The sequence below is a fragment of the Mastigoproctus giganteus genome, chromosome 4 (genome assembly GCF_048544385.1).
Source record: "Mastigoproctus giganteus isolate SK-2022 chromosome 4, ASM4854438v1, whole genome shotgun sequence".
Classification (NCBI taxonomy): Eukaryota; Metazoa; Arthropoda; class Arachnida; order Uropygi; family Thelyphonidae; genus Mastigoproctus; species Mastigoproctus giganteus.
This window is the reverse complement of record NC_143578.1, coordinates 28,986,545-29,005,420: the sequence shown is the minus strand read 5'-3', so window position 1 is coordinate 29,005,420 and position 18,876 is coordinate 28,986,545. Positions and strand designations below refer to the sequence as shown.

At 37.1% G+C, this 18,876-nt stretch overlaps 1 protein-coding gene across 3 annotated transcripts in view; it reads left to right on the top strand.

The window, feature by feature from the left end:
* The window catches only part of LOC150086503 (multiple PDZ domain protein-like), a 431,516-nt gene that overhangs the window by 84,255 nt on the left and 328,385 nt on the right, over window positions 1–18,876 (top strand). For all 3 annotated transcript variants that reach the window (XR_016546894.1, XM_090372609.1, XM_090372607.1), the window contains exon 7: window positions 15,543–15,678. Coding sequence is in view for 2 of the 3 variants with exons in the window: in XM_090372609.1 (XP_090228735.1) it covers window positions 15,543–15,678 (136 nt within the window). In the remaining variant the exon portion in view is untranslated. The remainder of the gene's footprint in view (window positions 1–15,542; window positions 15,679–18,876) is intronic.

The window sequence follows — 18,876 nt, the reverse complement described above, 5'->3', positions numbered from 1 at the left end:
TTGTATATTAAACAAAAAAATAATAAGCCCTATAATAATAATAATAAATAAATAAATAAAAATAATGTGAAAAAAACAGCTTAAAGTATTTGTAAAATACTTTACAAATAGTAAAGTATTTAAAAATAAATACTTTACTATTTATTGCTCAGCTTTTTTCTGAAAATGATCCTTAAAAAAAACACAGTGTATTAAGCATTTTTCCTGATAGACTTGACCTTATTTTTGTGTTAAAGAGACCAGTGATCGAAAACACTCTCTCAGATTGGACACTTGTTGGTTTAATGGTCAGCAGTGCTCTATAAACTTTCTCCAGCTTTTCACTTCTACTGCTAGTTGCCTCCAAAATTTTAAATTCTTTGCTGATTTCCAATTCACTCGGATATTTTGAAAGCTCTTCAGTTAATCTCTTTATTACACTATCATACTCTCGCATGAGTTTATCTCCAACATCGGAACTAGACGAGTCTTTGTGTTCTTCTAAAAGAACAGTTCGTTTATTTTCAGTTTCTTTATTCAACGCTAAGACTCCTTCGGAATGTTTTGCAAATAATATTTGATAAATCTCTTCAGCGTGCTTTTTCCAAACTTGCTTACTTGGAAAATCAAAAGTTCTGGAACCTGAATCTTCTTTCCTAAACTTTTTTGGGGTTGTGTAGATAGCTCAGCAAAGCCAAGTTGGGCAATTTCGTCTTGCATTGTAACGCTGCAAAAGGCTTTGGTGAAACTTTAAAGCAAATGGGTTTTCTGCTGTATCAAGCTTAGCAAGCAAAAATTCTATTGAAGATGCTGCTTTAAGTAAGTCTGGATCTTTTGAGGTTATAGCCTTCAGAATCATTTCAACTGGTCGCAAAGTTTCACGTAGCAATTCAAGTGTTTTCCAGTCATCGTCAGACATGGCTTCAGTTGACAGTACTGCACATAGAGCATTTGGAATGCAATTTTTCAATTTCAAAAATATCTCAATCATATAGAATGTGCTATCCCATCGAGTCTTGCAATCTAATATAAGTTTATATTCTTTCTTATTAAATTTTGCTTTAACAAAATTTTGTAATATGTCATTTTTGGTAGGCGATTTTCGAAAAAGCTTGCAAATTTTTCTGACTTTGTTAATAGTTTGTGCAATATTGGCCATTGGATTGAAGAAATAAATGAGCTCATCGGTAAAGTCGGTTTGATAAAGCATGCCTTGCTGTCTTTCTTCAACTTCATCATCATCACTACTTTCTTCATTATTTTCATTTTCTTCATTGTCTTTGGGAGACTCAGAGACTGTGGCACTATAATCTTTATGAAAAAGCAATAATTGATTGCTTTTTCATAAAGTACATCTATAACTGACAGATGTATACAATGAGCTATAGATTGTTGATTATTAGGTGTAATTTACTTGCCAAACTTAATCATCATTGCTGCTCCATCGGTGGTGCAGGCAACAATATCCTCATCCAGTTCTAACCAAATTCCTTCAAGTGTCCATTCACAATTTGCTCAGTTCTTCTGCTATCAATGAACCATTAATCTCAATAAGACCTAAGGACCAATGATTGTCTTTTGAATGCACATTTATATTCATATACCTTTTATTTTGTATAGACGTATATTCGTCTAGAGTCAATGAATACCGTGCACCCAAAACCAATGAATTTTTGAAATGCTGAATGAGTTCTTCTTTCTTACTTTTATAATAATTCAGAACCATATTTTTAATTCCATTCACTGAGGCTGGTGGTAATTTATCGTATTTATTTCTTTGAAGGTGAAGGCTTGATTGTATAAACTCACTCTTGGCAATTTAATTAAAAGAAAATCCATCTAAAGCAGATAATTTTTAAATCTCTTCTTCCAAGATTTTTTAACGATAAAGTTTTCTAATGTTCTTACCATTTTTAACGGGAGGTTCACTGTTAACTTATTTAATGTTAATCTGATGCATTTTCTTTAAATGCAACATCAAAGATGATGTAGATCCTCCAGACGACTTCATTATCTTCTGACATTTCGAACATTGCGCTTCATCTTTGCTTTTTCGAGCAAAATAATTCCATACATTTGATTTCATCTTAGACATATTAAGAGTAATAAATATTAATTAGTAGGAATTTATATCACCGACAATTTTAAATAAAAATATTGAAGATAACAAAGGCACAATACTATGCGTCATTCCCGCAAGCACTGAATGAAGAGTCTAAACGAGGCAAGTTTCAAAATTTTCACGAAAGAAATTTTTTATTTATTTACTTGCAATTTTTTTTCCCCCAATTAAATCTATTGTATTTTCAAAATTACATAAAAAAGCTAAATTTGGTGAAGCTGCTTTTTTGGAGAACATTTTATCGCAAATTTAATTGGAATAAAGAAGCAAAAAACTTTCTACGATTGAAATTTGATGCAATATTCAGCGAATCTGTTTCTAGTGGGTAACCATCAATAAGGTGCATTCCATAACTTGCCTGGCGAACAAGATAGATGGAACGGAGAAATGTTGAGCATTTTCTTTTAAGCTATCGCTCCGACTCACTCAGTCGTAAATGAGTACACCTGCATCGTGCCATGATACAGGTGAGAAGATAAAAGGTACCTACCCCTCATAGATTTAGGCCACTTGCCCATGAGATTCGTACCTAAACATAAAATAAAATAAAATAAAAAACATGCTTAAAACATAAAGCAGTTGAACGATCCAGACAAATGAACAAACAAAAGAAAATGTGCATAACAAAAAACTATATTCGAGTGCTAACTAAAAAAATATTCGAATCCGGTTTTAAAAGCTCGGTTTCGGTTTTAACAACTCAATATGAAAACCGGTTTGCAAGCCCTAAACACAACCCATGTGTTTACTCGTACCCCAATGACTCCAAGCAGTCTCTGAAATATCCTGCATCTTATTTTCCAAGCTGCTGCTCATTTCAATAGAAGCAGTGTAAGGATCATTTTCACCTCTGCCAGTGGCTACTGTTAAACTATTAGACCTTTCCCCACCCCCAATCTAGCAGTTTTCCGACCCACCTGACACTGCCTCGATAGCATCAGCAAACATTCTTGCACCTTTTCTATTTAAGTGTATCCCATCCCTGTAGAAGCAGTCTCTCCTGTTAACAAGTACAGACCAGGCTGAAAAAAATTCTACCCCTTGAGCTTTGCACAATCTTTCCAGGGCTGAATTGGTCGACAGGGCTCTCATCATATACTCTTTCCTATCGTGTCTGGGCAGAATTGCAGACACTTTCAAATTCAACCCTAATTCACGGCTTTTTTTCAACAGTGACCTGTACTTGTTAAGTAATTCATAACTGAAGTCTTGTCTAGATGATCCTGCAATACTTCTTTAACCAATGCCTCCATTAATTTTCCTGGAGTAGAAGTTAAACTAACAGGTCTGTAATTACTTGTGTCGTCCTTTGATCCCTCTTTGTGAATTGGGGTCACATTTGCACATCTCCAGTCCATGGGTACCTCCCCTGAGTCCAAGGAAGCTCTCATAATTATGGCTAAGGGTTTGCTTCCTTTGCTGCCTCCTTTAATAAAACTGGATAGATCCCATCCACCTTGGGTGCCTTTTTTATGTTTATCTTCAACAATTTCTCCTCCACTATCCTCTCAGTTATCACAAAATCATGAATGTAGATGCAAAATACTCATTTGTTTTGTGACCCACCTGAGCAGGATCATCAACAGTTGAACCATCTATATCAAGTGCACCAATCTGATTCATCCCCATCCTTCTAGAGTTTACATAAGTAAAGAACTCTTTGCTGTTTTTCTTTGCATCCTTTGCCAAAGATTTCTCATAATCTGCCTTTGCTTGCCTAACCTCCTTTGTGACTTGTTACAAAGACTTCCATGTCACCTATTAATTTATATGTATCCCATGCATTTTTCTTCTGTGCCACATGTCTCATTAGTTCATCTGACATCCATTTAGGCCTAAACCTTGAACAATATTTCTTAGTTTGTATGTAAAGTCTAGTAGCTTCGAAGATTAATTCTTTGAATGCCTCCCATTTTGAATTTGCTGTTGGTAACGTCATCAGTTGGTCCCACTGTATAGAATTTAAATACTGTCTCAGACCCCTGTAGTCGCCTTCACGAAAGCCAAAACCCTTCCCTTTACCCCTGATGGTAGTTACCTCTGAGTAAATCCCACTTCAGCACACTGTGATATGCTGAAGGCTTTTTGAGGAAATTTTTATCAGCATATACCACCCTGGTAGATCGAATGAATCTATTTTGTAAAGACAGAATATATTAGAAGAAAGGTGGCAACAAGGTCTATTATTGCCAGTATCATTGAGGAAGCTTTAAGGGTTCAAGGATATTGTTAGTTGGAAGGGGAGAGGAAGGAGCATGGGTAATATATAGATAATCATTTATCTGATATTAGTCAAAAGAGTCTTGCACACATCTGGAATTCTTGTATGAGGCTGAAAAGTCAATATTGGAATGATATGCCAAGAGTAGTGATGCTTTATATCAGTGGTGAGCAGCCATTTTAGCATGAGGGCCAATTCATTAGATTAAAAAAAAAAAAAAATATATATATATATATATATATATATATATATGGGCCACATTAGGAATGATATCTATATTATTTATTTATTTATCATTAATGACATTAAAAATTGACCAATGTGTTAAACTAAGCAAGTGCCTATATTTGGTGATCACTATTGCACATAAAATTTATAAAAAGTTTGACAGTGTTTGGATTTACATTGCCATTTTGTTGTTATCCAGAACCTAAACCAAAGCAACCAAAATTAAAAGTATTAGTAGTTTTATTATAGTTGCATAGACTTAATAGTTTTTGTTTCTTGTCTATGAAATTAGATTGTGGGCAGCAGTGCCATAAATTCCCAAAATTCCATTTGGATCAAAGCATTCTGAAATCATTTTTTTGGACTTTGTGGCATGGTGATCTCTTTAATGAGTCTTTTGTCCTTAATTCGTATCTTAACAAGAACTTGCTGACTGAATGGAAACAAGAAGAATGTATTTACAGATTAGACATGGTTGTACTTAAAAGATTTCCATTGAAAGAACATTAATATTTCAAGAATAAAGAAAATGTGTGAATTTATCCTCTTTATTAGGTATGAGCTATGATCAAGAGGTCATTTTCACTTATTAAAAATTTTTTTGGGCATCAGAAAAATCATCAGTGATGACCATTTACACTGTAAAATCTCTATTGATAATCCAAATAAATTATTCAGAGATGTTTGAGGAAAATTAGCATTAGCATTAGTAGAGGCATATGATGCAAGAAAGCAAGCTTATTCAGCATCAGCCAAAAAAAAAAAAAAAAAAACACACACACCACTCCCATTTCACCCCTCCGTTCGTTCGAAATACCTGTCCAGTTGAGCTTTAAATTTGTTTAGGCTATCAACTTCAACAACAAGTGATGGAAGTCGGTTCCACCAACCAACCACCCGCTGGCCAAAGGCAAATTTCCGCACATCTATCCGACATCCGTCCTTCCTCAATTTGAATTTATGCCCTCTGAGGTGATTATTCTGAGCAAGATGAAGAATCCCATTGGCATTGAGCATGCTCAAACCATTCAAAGCCTTATACACCTCTATCAGATCACCTCGCCAGTGCCTAGTCTCCAGACTCTGTAATTTGCAAAACTTAAGCCTTTCTTTGTAAGAGCAACCCTTTGTTCCATTCACTAATCTTGTTGCCCTTCTCTGTACCCGTTCCAGCAGCTCTACATCCTTCTTGAAATGAGGCCTCCAGACCTGTATACAGTACTCAAGATGTGGCCTAACCATTGCCTTATACAAGAGAATAATCACCTCCTTATCCCTGCTAGAAAAATTCCTGTATATCATTGACAAGACACCATGAGCTACTCTTGCAGCTCGTCTGCACTGCTCAGAGAACTTCATATCTGCCTGCACAGTTACCCCCAGGTCCTTTTCATTCTCCACCACTGTCAGTGTAGTACCGCAGAGTTGATACGTTGCTCTGGGGTTACTGTTTCCCATATGTAGTACTTTACATTTGTCAATGTTAAACTTCATTTGCCACCTCTCAGCCCATCTGTTCAACCTTTCCAGATCCTGTTGCAGCAGCATAGTGTCAGTAGCGTCCTTAACAACCGTGCCAACCTTTGTATCATCTGCAAACTTGGACATTAAACTTCATATCCCATCATCAATATCATTCATAAACACCGAAAACAACAACGGACCCAACACTGAACCCTGAGGAACTCCACTAATAACATTAGTCCACGTTGAGCAGTGTCCATTGATTACCACTCTCTGTCTTCTGCCACTCAACCATCCCCTTATCCATAGCAGCAATTTGCCTCCAATGCCACACTGCTCCAATTTGTGCAGCAGTCTTCCATGTGCAACAGTATCAAAAGCCTTTCTAAGATCCAAATATATAATATCAAAGTTATTCCCTGCATCCAGTTCTTTTGTGACTACATCATAGTATCCAATCAAATTGGTCAGGCAAGACCTGCCCTTAACAAAACCATGCTGCGTCTGAGCTATAACTGAATTCTTGTCTAGATGATCCTGCAGTGCTTCTTTAACCAGTGCCTCCATTAATTTACCTGGAACAGAAGTTAAACTAACAGGTCTATAATTACTTGTGTCAGCCTTTGATCCTCCTTTGTGAATTGGGGTTACATTTGCACATCTCCAGTCTATGGGTACCTCCCCTGAGTCCAAAGAAGCTCTCATAATTATGGCTAGGGGTTTGCTTACTTCCTTTGCTGCCTCCTTTAATATAACTGGATAGATCCCATCCACCCCAGGTGCTTTTTTATGTTTATCCTCAACAATCTCTCCTCCACTTTCCTCTCAGTTATTACAAAATCATCCAGCTCACTGCCAATGTTTACTTTACCGACATCATTCTCCTTCCTGAATAACTCCTCATGCGTGAATGTAGATGCAAAATACTCGTTTAGATTGTTAGCCACCTGAGCAGGATCCTCAACTGTTGAACCATCAATATCCAGTGGACCAATCTGATTCATCCCTTTCCTCTTGAGTTTAAATATGTAAAGAACTCTTTTCTGTTTTTCTTTGCATCCTTTGCCAAGGATTTTTTGTAGTCTGCCTTTGCCTGCCTAATCTCCTTTGTGACTTGGTTACAGACCAACTTATATCTATCATAGGCTTCCATGTCACCCATTAATTTGTATGTATCCCATGCATTTTTCTTCTCTGCCACATGTCTCATTAGTTCATCTGACAACCATTTAGGCCTAAACCTTGAACAATATTTCTTAGTTGGTATGTAAAGCCTGGTAGCCTCCAAGATTAGTTCCTTGAATGCTTCCCATTTTGAGTTTGCTGTTGGTAACATCACCAGTTGGTCCCACTGTATAGAATTTAAATACTGTCTCAGACCATCATAGTTGCCTTTACGAAAACAAAAACCCTTCCCTTTACCTCTGATGGTAGTTACCTCCTCGAGTAAATGAAGATGAACAAAGAATTATTCTGTAATCTGTTCTTCCAACAAATATGATGAATGCAAAACTCCAACTTCTACAATACCTGAATGATGAAATTAAAAACATGGATGTGTTAGTAGTAGTAGTAATGACAAATGATGCAAGAAAGCAAGCTTATATACCATCAGCAAAAAAAACCAAAAAAAAAAAAAAAAAAACTAGCTCATCCATCTGTACCCTCCAAGAATTTATCTAGTTCTCCCCTGAATTTATTCAACCCATCCACTTCCACAACAAATGATGGAAGCGTGTTCAAACAATCAACCACCTGCTGGATGAAGGCAGACCTCCACACATCTATCTCGCAACCATCCTTCCTCAGCTTGAATTTATGCCCTCTCATGTGTGTAGCCTCAGCAAGTGGAAGAATGCCATTAGCATTAGTAGAGGCATGTGATGCAAAAAAGCAAGCTTATGCAGCATCAGCCAAAAAAAAAAAAAAAAAATCCCTTTTCACCCATCCATTTGCTCCAAAAGTTTGTCTAATTATTCCCTGAATTTATTTAAGCTATCAATTTCCACAACAGATTGAAGTTTGTTCCGGCAATCAACTACCCTCTGGCTAAAGTCAAATTTCCACACATCTGTTCTACAACTGTTTTTCCTCAAGTTGAGTTTATGCCACCTGAGATTTGTAATCTGTGTAAGGGCAAGAATCCCATCAGCATTGAGCCTGCTCAAACCATTCAAGGCCTTATACACCTCAGTCAGATCACCTTGCAGATGTCTAGTCTCCAGATGCTGCAATTTGCAGAACTTAACCTTTCTTGGTAAGAGTACCCCTTTGTTCCCCCTCACCAATCTTGTTGCCCTTCTTTGTACTCATACTAGCAACTCAATATTCTTCCTAAAATGAGGCCTCCAGACTTGTACGCAGTACTCAAAGTGTGGCCTGCCCATTGCCTTATGTAAACAGATAATCACCTCCTTATCCTTGCTAGCAAAATTCCCATACATCATTGACAAGACCCTATGACCTACTCTGGCAGCCTGTCTGAACTACTCAGAAAACTTCATACCTGACTGCACAATTACCCCCAGGTCCTTTTCATTTTCTACCACCAAATAATCATGTACCAAATAAGATTGTAATTAGGTGCATTATGGCCTTAGTAGCCCTTGCACCAATAAATCCAACGAACAACCAACTCTACTAGCAGAAAATGAAGATCTACAGAATTGATTTTAATGGTTCAAGATGAGAGCGAACAAGCAGAACTGCCAATTAACATGAAGAAAACAAAAATTATGACAACAGCCAGGACTGGAGAAGTTAAAATTAACAATGAAGATGTAGACTCTGTTCAGGAATTCAACTTTCTTGGATCTAAGATTGACCGAGGCAGAGAATCTGGCCCTGAAATTAAAAGAAGAATTTCAGTTGGATGCAGCGCAGTAATGATCATGGAAAAGCTATAGTGTTAATGCTATAGTGTTTTTCATAACAACTTATGGGTGTGAAAGCTGGACAATGAAAAAAGCAGACAGAAGAAAAATTGGCATTTTAGAGCTCTGGTGCTGGAGAAAGCCGCTTCGCATACCATGGAACAATGATGTTCCATGGTATGCGAAGCCAGAAACATCATTGAAAGGCAAGATCAGCAAGCTACGATTGACCTATTTCAGTCACGTAATGTGATCCAATTAATTAGAAAAATCGATAATGCTAGGAAAGATCAGTGGAACAAGGAGAAGAGGTCGGCAAAAAACATGTTGGCTTGACACCATCAAGAGCGACACTGGCATATTCATGAAGTACTTGAAAGAAGCTGTTGAAGACTGGACAGCATGGAGGCAGCTAAAGTCTCCAAAAGTCGGCTGCGACTGAACGGATGAAAACAACAACATTACAAAATCATTTAGCTCCGTGTTAGAATTTAATAAGCTTCTATCCTCCACTTCCCTACAGAATTCCTCCCGTGTAAATGTAGATGCAAAATACTCATTCAGTTGGTCAGCTATCTGAGCAGGATCATCAACAGTTGAACCATTGATATCAAGTGGATAAATCTGATTCATCCCCTTTCTTCTAGAGTTGACATAAGTAAAGAAGTCTTTGCTGTTTTTCTTTGCCTCCTTTGCCAAACCTACTTTGTAATTTGATTACAGACCAGCTTATATCTGTCATAAGTTTCTATGTCACCTGATGATTTATATGCATCCCACATATTTTTCTTCTCTTCCACAAGTCTCATTAGTTCATCTGACATCCATAAAAACTTTGAATAGTATTTCTTAGTGGGTATGAAAAGTCTAGTAGCTTCCAAGATTAATTCCCCACTGTATAGAATTTAAAAATTGTCTGAGACCACTGTAGTCACTTTTACGAAAGCAGAAACCCTTCCCTTTACCCCTGATAGTAGTTACATCTTTAAGTAAATCTCACATAAGTACACTGTGATCACTGCCACCAAGTGGTTCCTTTATCTGCAAATTCTCAATGCATGAATAATCACTGCTGATAATCAAATCAAGAGTGTTACTCTCTCTAGTTGCCTCTTGAACATGCTGCTGTAGAAAACAATCATCCAAAAAAGCCGTGCTAGTGTGCAAGTGACCAACCCACATGTTCTAGTCAATATTTGGGAAGTTAATATCCCTCATTATAATGCAGTCTGATTTACTGGCCCACTCTATTTCTGTGTATAGTTGTTTGTTGTACTCATCAGATTACTATAACAAACTCCTATCCTCATTTTTGCTTTCGCAGTGCTTAAGTCACACCAAACTGATTCAACATTGCACTGTGCACCAATGTCAAGGGCGCCTCCGTAGCCAGGTGGGAAGGAGCAGCAGTGCGTAGCACACGCTTCTTGATTAGACCGGGGTGCGAGCCCGTCACCACCAAATACGGAGGATGCGGAAAGGTCAAGGGAATGACCACCGCATATTCCTGGAGCAATATGGCCTTAGTTGCTAATGCTCCTAAAAACCAAATAACAAACAACAAACAACCAATGTCAACTGCATGCACTGCCTTAGATTTTGCGTTTCTTAACTAACAATGTAATCCCTCCTCCCTGCCTATCCTTTCTGTACACATTGTACTTCCCAAATTCCAATTCCAAATTCCTTATATCTGTGTGGCACCATGTCTCTGATATCCCAACAATATCTGCCTTTGGTATCCTGACCAGCACTTCAAATTTATCAAATTTATTTACTATACTTGTATCATTGTGTACATGATAGTATACATGCACTTGTTCTTACTCTTATTTACTCTAACAGAGCCCATGTATTTACTTGTTTTATGAGGACTCCCAGCAGTCCTTGAAATCTTCAGATACCTACCTTCCAAGCTGCTGCTCATTCCATATAGAAGCAGTGCAAAAATCATTTCCCCCTCTGCCTGTGGCTACTGTTAATCTTTTAGTTGTGTATTCTCCCTAGCTAACAGTTTTCTGGCCCACCTAACACTGCCTCAGTAGCATCAACAAATATTCTTGCACCCTTTCTATTTAAGTGTAACAAGCACAGACCATGCTGCGAAAAATTCTACCCCACGGGCCTTGCACAATCTCTCCAGGTCCAAATTGATTGACAAGGTTCTCATCATATACGCCCTCCTATTTAGACCTAACTCGTGACTTTTTTTCAACATTGACCTCTTAGTTACTCTAACAGTGCTCATGTATTTACTTGTTTCATGATGACTCCCAGCAGTCCTTGAAATCTCCAGCAACTTGCCTTCCAGGCTTCCTCATTCCAATAGAAGCAGTGCAAGAATCACTTCCACCTCTGCCTGCAGCTACTATTAGTTTGTGTATTCTGCCAACTGCTAATGCAGTTGGGGGAATACACAAAGAAGCATATGATGCAGGAAATCAAGCTTATACAGCATCAGCCAAAAAAAAAAAAAAATTTCCCTTTCACTCATCCATTCTCTCCAAAAGGTTGTCCACTTCCTTGAATTTATTTAAACTTTTAACTTCCACAAAGACAGATGGAAGTTTGTTCCGGCAATCAACTACCCTCTGGCTAAAGGAAAATTTCTGCACATCTATTCAACAACTGTCTTTCCTCAATTTTAGTTTATGCTCTCTCAGGTTTGTAATCTGAGCAAGAGAAAGAATCCCATTAAAGGCCTTATACAACTCAATCAGATCACCTTGCAGGTGCCTAGTCTCCAGATGCTGCAATTTTCAGAACTGAAGCCTTTCTTCATAAGAGCACCCCTTTGTTTCCCTCACCAGTCTTGTTGCCCCACTCTGTATTGTTCTAGAAACTCTACATCCTTCTTAAAATGTGGCTTCTAGACTTGTACGCAGTACTCAAGGTGTGGCCTGACCATTTCCTTATACAAAGGGTCATCACCTCCCTATCCCTGCTAGAAAAATTCCTGTATATCATTGACAAGATCCCCATGATCTGCTGTGGCAGCCTATTTGCACTGCTGAGAAAACTTCATATCTGACTGCTTAATTACCTCCAGGTCTCTCTGATTTTCCATTACCCTGAGTGTAACACCACCTGGTTGGTACATTTCTCTGGGGTTACTGCTACCCATACGCAGTACCTTCAGTTGCCACTTCTCAGCCCATCTGCCCAACTTTTATAGATCCTGATGCAGTAGCATACTGACATTAACAACCCTGCCAACCTTTGTATCATCTGCAAACTTCGACATTAATTTGATATACCTTCATCAATATCATTGATAACTATACAAAACAATGGGTCCAACACCAAACTCTGGGGGGATGCCACTAATAACAGTATTCCACGAAGAGCAGTGTCCATCGATTACCACTCTGTCTTCTCCCAGTCAACCATCCTTTTATCCATTGTAGCAACTTGCCCTTAATGCAATACTGCTCCAATTTGTACAGTAGTCTTCCATGTGCAGAAGTATCAAAAGCTTTTCTGAAATCCAAGTATATTTGTTAAGTAATTCTGCAGGTCTCCTACTCTTAAAATCATTAGTGCCAACATGTACAACAATATCACCTTTTCTGCTCTTAAAATATGCTATCTGCTCCACAGCATCATCAACTTTTGCCCCTGGCAGACATGCCCTGGTCCTGTTCTACCTATCCTTTTTGCACAATATATTTCATGTTTTGCTGACAATAGTCACTGACAACAATCAGGTTACTCAATCCATTCAAAGCTTAAAACACAGCAATCAGATCTCTCCACAGGTGCTTGGTCTTGAGATGCTGCAATTTTCAGAACTGAAGCCTTTCTAGGTAAGAGCACCCTTTTGTTCCCTTCACCAGTCTGGTTTCCCTTCTCTGCATCCATTCTAGCAGATCTACATCATTCCTAGTCAGGCCTCCATACCTGTATTCAGTACTCAAGATGCGGCTAACCGTGGCCTTATACAAAGGAATAATCATCTCCCCTGCTAGCAAAGTTTCTATATACCATTGACAATTGATAATAAATAAGTAATTTTTTTGTCAATAAAAATGATTTGTTATATGTGATTTAAGTTTCCTACTTTTATAGGACTTTCATATAAAAAAAAAAAAAAAATCAGAAAAAATGCTTTATTGTACAAGGTCTAGCAGAATGATCTGACGGTTTGACTGCGAAAAAGAAATGTCATCATATTCAAACTTTTAATATGTCATTGTATAGAGTAATTATTACAATTTTACTTACGATATTTAACTTAGTCTTAAAAACTACATCATCCAAATGTTTTCCCTCTTTTCTCACACACTCACGTAGCCTCACTCTGAAGTTTGTCGTTGCTCGCTGGGTCATTTTCTGTGGTATTGCTGAATTTCTTGTTGGATAGCGTCCTTTAGTTCATCAATAGAAGTCGATTTGCTTTTAAACACTTTATTTTTGAGGTAGCCCCAAAGAAAGAAATCTCACACTATAAGGTCAGGTGATCGTGCCAGCCATGGAAGGTCGCCATTACATGAAATGAGACGCCCAGGGAAGAATTCTCTGATAGCATCCGTAGAGCTCTTGCCATATGGGCAGTGGCGCCATCTTGTTGGAACCAAATAGGCTGATCTCCAAATTCGTAGAGCTTTGGTCTTAAAAAGTCATACAACATTTGCACATATCGATTCGAAGTCACTTTCACCACATGATTGTCCTCCTGAAAAAAGTACTGGCTTATGATTCCATAGTTTGAAATTGCAGACCAAACAGTCACATGTTCACTGTTGTTGTTATTTGGTTTTTAGGAGTATTAGCAACTAAGGCCATATTGCTCCATGGATATGCGGTGGTCATTCCCTGACCTTTCCGCATCCTCCGTATTTGGTGGTCGTGGGCTCGAACCCCGGTCTAATCAAGAAGCGTGTGCTACGCACTGCCGCTCCTGCCTACCTGTCTACCGAGGTGCCACATGTTCACTGTGAAATAGACGTTGGTGAAGTTCCCACGGGTTAGTGTTGGACCAATAACGAAAATTTTGCTTATTTACACATCCTGAGAGGTGAAAATGAACTTCATCACTGGAAAGCACAATGCCGTTGGCTTCGACATTTTCGAGAATGGCCTCACAAGCTGCTCTGCAGGAAACAGTCATTTGCACTTAGCTCCTGTACAACCATCAATTTGTGCGGATGAAACTTCAGATCTGCGTGTAAAATTCGCCTTACACTTCGATCTGAAATCCCTGGCACTTTAGCATGCTTTGTGGCTGAACAACGTGGAGATTGCCTTATGGCTAACCTGATGGCTTCAATGTTTTTAGGCATTCTTATGCTACGTTTTTGTCCAGGAGATTTCTTTTTCAAAGCTGAACCTGTATTTCTGAAATTATTTACCCACAGCAATATCGTATTCCTACTGGGAACACCCATGTTTTGATCTAAGTTAAAATGTCTTCGAAATAAACGCTCTGTTACAACAACAGAATCACGTTTGAAATACGTTTCAACAGTGAAAGCTCGGTGTTCACCTGACCACGCCATGTTGGCAACTGAAATGGTATATGTAACACTAACCATCATCACTACCTCACCCCTCCACATGCAATAGTACCTATGTTACAACATTTACAAAACTGTCAGATCATTCTGCTGGACCCTGTATCATATTCTTGAATTTAAGTCCAGAAAATATGATCACCAATTATTGATTACACCCCAGTAAGTAAAGATGAAATGTTCCAATGTCTATTGTTTATAATAGTGATAACTGCTGGAGTCATCTCCATAGTGGGTGCTATATTTTTTATGCATCATAATTAATATTGTTTATTTTATTAGTGTAAAATCCAATGATAGGAGGAATACTTATTGGCGTTTGTCATTGTGGCCAATTTTAACCAGTCTTGGGCAAAGGTTACATGCCCTCCCCTATCTAGAAAATTAGGATTTTTGTCTACGCCATAGTTTCATTGGGTTAAAATCAAAAATCCTCTTTTCCCCCCCAAAAAAAAAACTCTGGCCTAAATAAGGTTAAAAAAAAAAAAAAAAAAAAAGGTTATGTTTCAGTTGAATATGGATAATGTTTTTATTCACAATTAAGTTGTTGGCCATTTCATACCTCTACCTTACAACTTAAGGCAAAAAATGTGAGCAGTACACCCATATGGTTTTCAGTGATGATGTAGATTTGATGATGCATTAAGTGACAATGTAGATATAATGTTTTCAGTGATAACATGGATAATAAAAGAATGGCCCAGTTTTGTTCTAAAGAGGCCAAAATGGTGGGGGAGGTGGGTATAGGAATATGCAGTAGTTTTATAATATAGTTTCCTTAGTAGAGAAACTGATTTGCTATTTAGAGGTGGAATTCCTCTGTGAATGTGTAGTGTCATGCCTGAACTAATGAAATAATTTGAGAAAGGAAGGAGAGTTTTTATCACAGCTGAGTTCATTAAGTAAAAGTTTTATCATTCATAAGCCAGTCCATTCATTTACTTTTCTATATAATCATTGAAATTTAATGCAAAAATTAGATAATTTTATTTATTCGTTAATTTGTTTTTCTCTCTTGTCAACAGTGAAAAATATCTGGTATTGTGAACCAAAAGTTATGGTAATTATATATAAGAAATCCTTTCTTTAAGAATATTCTTCCTGGAACAGAGCAGTTCTTTTACATTAGTAATTTTTTTCAGGTTGATGGAAAGCCTCTACATGGGCTGACAAATTATGAGGCTGTAGAGATACTTCGAAATACGGGTATGGTTGTAAAGCTCCGTCTAGCACGATACCTTAGAGGTGAAAAATATCAACATCTTCAGCAGGCTGCAGGTAAGAAACTCCGTTTTTTGATGCTTTACTAATATTTTTTTATTAAAATGAAGTTAAGCGAGATTGGGGAAGGATGCTAGAGTGGATAAAGGGTAGGTTAACTGGGTAGAAGACAGCATGATTATAAATGGGTAGTGGCCAAATGGATCAGTATTATGAGTATAGTTCTTTGGGATTCTCTGCAAAGGTCCTTGTTTCTCATTTTCATTAGTGATCTCAGTGATGGCATTACAAGAGTGATGTCAAAATTTGCTGATGTTGGGTAGGGTTGTTAACAGCGATACCAGGATATGTTGCTACAAAAAAGGCTTAAATTATACAGCTGGTCTAAATAGTGCCAGTTAAGTTTTAATGCTAGAACAAGCAAGGTTCTGCATCTAGACCAGCGGTGGTGGGAGAGCTCCCTCACAAGACTACATCAAGCTAAATGTCCTCAGCAGTTATATAACTTAGTACGAAGTTATTTTTTACAAAGGAAAATACTGGTGAAATCAAAATTTTTTTTTTGTGTAGAATGGAAGGCTATTGAGGGTGTCCTGAAGGCTCAATTTTGGGATTGTTAATATGGAATATGGTATTACAGAATGGTTAGCATGAACTTTTGACAGGAATAGACTTATTGCATATGCTGATGATTTAACTATAATAATTGAAGATTATTCCCAAAGGGTTTTAGAATCTTCTGCCATCCATGTTATTAAAAGATCTGTATAAGTGGACTCTTTAGAACAAACTTACCATTAGTTCTTCTAAAACCAAGATTATTATTTTTAAGACTAAATTAGACCTAAATAGACCTCTCAAATTAATGGACCTCAACAACTTCATGTAACTGAAGTGAAATATTTAGGAGTGACAATTGATTATAAGCTAAATTTCTCTTCACATCTTTCTTATTTATCTGGTAAAGTTAAAAAAGGTTTACTGTAGCTTCTGTGAATGTATGGATGGGCAAAAAAAATTCAGAAATGTTTTTAGGATATCAAGAGCAGAGTGGGGATTATTGAGAAAAACTTTGAAGTTATATTATTCTGCAGTCTTCCTCCCTATGGTTACTTGTTCTGCTGGAGCATGCTATCAGAGGGCAGTAATTGTTAGATTTCAGTTAAAACTCACATCATTACAAAGGACAATGCTGTTCTATGTGTTTGTCGAATAGTATTGTTGGCTGCTTTGCAGGTCAGAGTGTTACTATTGGACTTTTTCTTAGTATTTCAAGGGCTATGTTTTCATATCTGTAAAGAGATTCCAGCTACATTTAGGGAGATTGAGATTGACAGAACAAAATCTTAGAAGAAAGAAACAAAGGTGTTCGAATGAGTTGGTGAACAAATGGCAGGACTAAGAAATTTATTCCTTGGGTTTCTGGACATAAAGACAGATAAGTAGTACTCTGTGAGCAAGTATAACTCATATATCTTACAGGACATGGTTCGTTAAATGAGAAACTGTATAAGCTTGGTTTGAGCGATACACCTCTCTGCTTTTGTGGAGAGTTGGAGCCAATATTTTTGTGACTGTCCACATTATTTGGACATCAGGACAGAACTTGAAACTGCTGTGGGAACAATTTATCCTGGTCAAGAGACTAAACTTATGAAACATTTCTTTAATCTAAATGTGCTTCACATGTTTGCCAATCGGGTATTTAAAAGGCAAAGAATTCTGCTGACACTCGTCTTTGGATAGGTCTAGTGTGTTATAAAAAATTGAGTGGATAGTTAATTTATATAAGGAATAAGAATGTGTAGTATAAATATTCTATGAAGACAGTGCATAAGGGTTCAGTGAAGGGAAGTGTTAAGAATTTTATGATAGAGTTCTATTCTCTACTTTTTTTTTTTTTTTAAATTTTAAATCCCCCCCCCCTCTTTTTTTTTTCTTTCTTTCCTCTAGAGTGGGCTCCCAGAGGGATGTGTGTGGGGGTGTTTTTATTTTTTATTTTACAGTAGAGTGTCGGTTATCCAAAAGTCAGTTATACGGAATAATTTTGAAAGGCTGACTTTTTTTTTTTTTTTTTATTAATAATGGTAGTGCAGCAAGTGCCAGTTATGGTGATCACATTTGCGAATTGAATTTTGATTCTACTAAGTGAAAGATCGAGTTTACTACCCATTTATAACAGATTGTTTTATTCAACATCGATTACAAAACTCATTCTTTTCCGGCAAACAACCCAGGTGCAGCCCAAGCATCCCAGAAAGATGCAGAAGACACTGACAATTTATTTAAAAGTGTAAATAGACACCAACGTTAGTCTGTCTACCATTATCCAACAATCCATCAGGCAAAGATGTCCAACCATCAAAATATTCATTAAGAACTGTGGTAAGTCACAATTCCCTAAGTCAGTTTTTTTTTTTTTTTTTTTTTAAACTTCCTCAACCCAAACGACCATCAGCAGTCACAATACCTCATTTCAGCACTCATGACAAAACAGCTGTCGCATCATTATCCAACTGCAAACAATTTACCGGTATTCAAAGCCAATTACACTCAGTTAACAGAATAGTTAGACTTCAATACAACCCATTTCTATTGTCCAATAAAATATCCAGTTCTTATCACTTTACCAAATCACTGCTACATTAATAATCAGTTGGTCATTAGTAATCAGTGCAGCAGTCTCACTAGGAGCCTTTGACCCTATAGTCTCCAGCTGAGATACAAACATAAAGATCTGCAATTTAACAGTTCTATAATTTAAAGAACATGATTTATGCCCAATTCAAGACCAATGGTGTTTTAATTGAGCAAAAAACACTAGCTTAAAGAGTCTCATTCTGACTCAATTTGTCAGGTAAACCAGAAAAACTCCCATCTCCAAGACAACCAACACAAAAATTTTCCTTACAATTTTCAACGAATATAATGCCTTGGCTTATAAAGACTTCCATACATATTTACATATACTACATCTTTTAACGTAGTAAAACATAAAACTGAACACTATTCAGCATTAAATTTACTTAATAAATTTATTTATTAAATTTATTAAATTTAATAAATAAATTTACTATCAGTTAACCATTTGCATCTAATTCATTATCATAAATTCGCTTTCTTCGTCTAAAGAATTTATCTGCAAAATCTGAAAAAGCATAAAAATTTTCCTTGCAACCAAGAAACTTTAGGCAAATCATCCTCGTTGTACACATTTGTGAGGAGTTGTAAACTATTTTGTAAATCTAAATACAA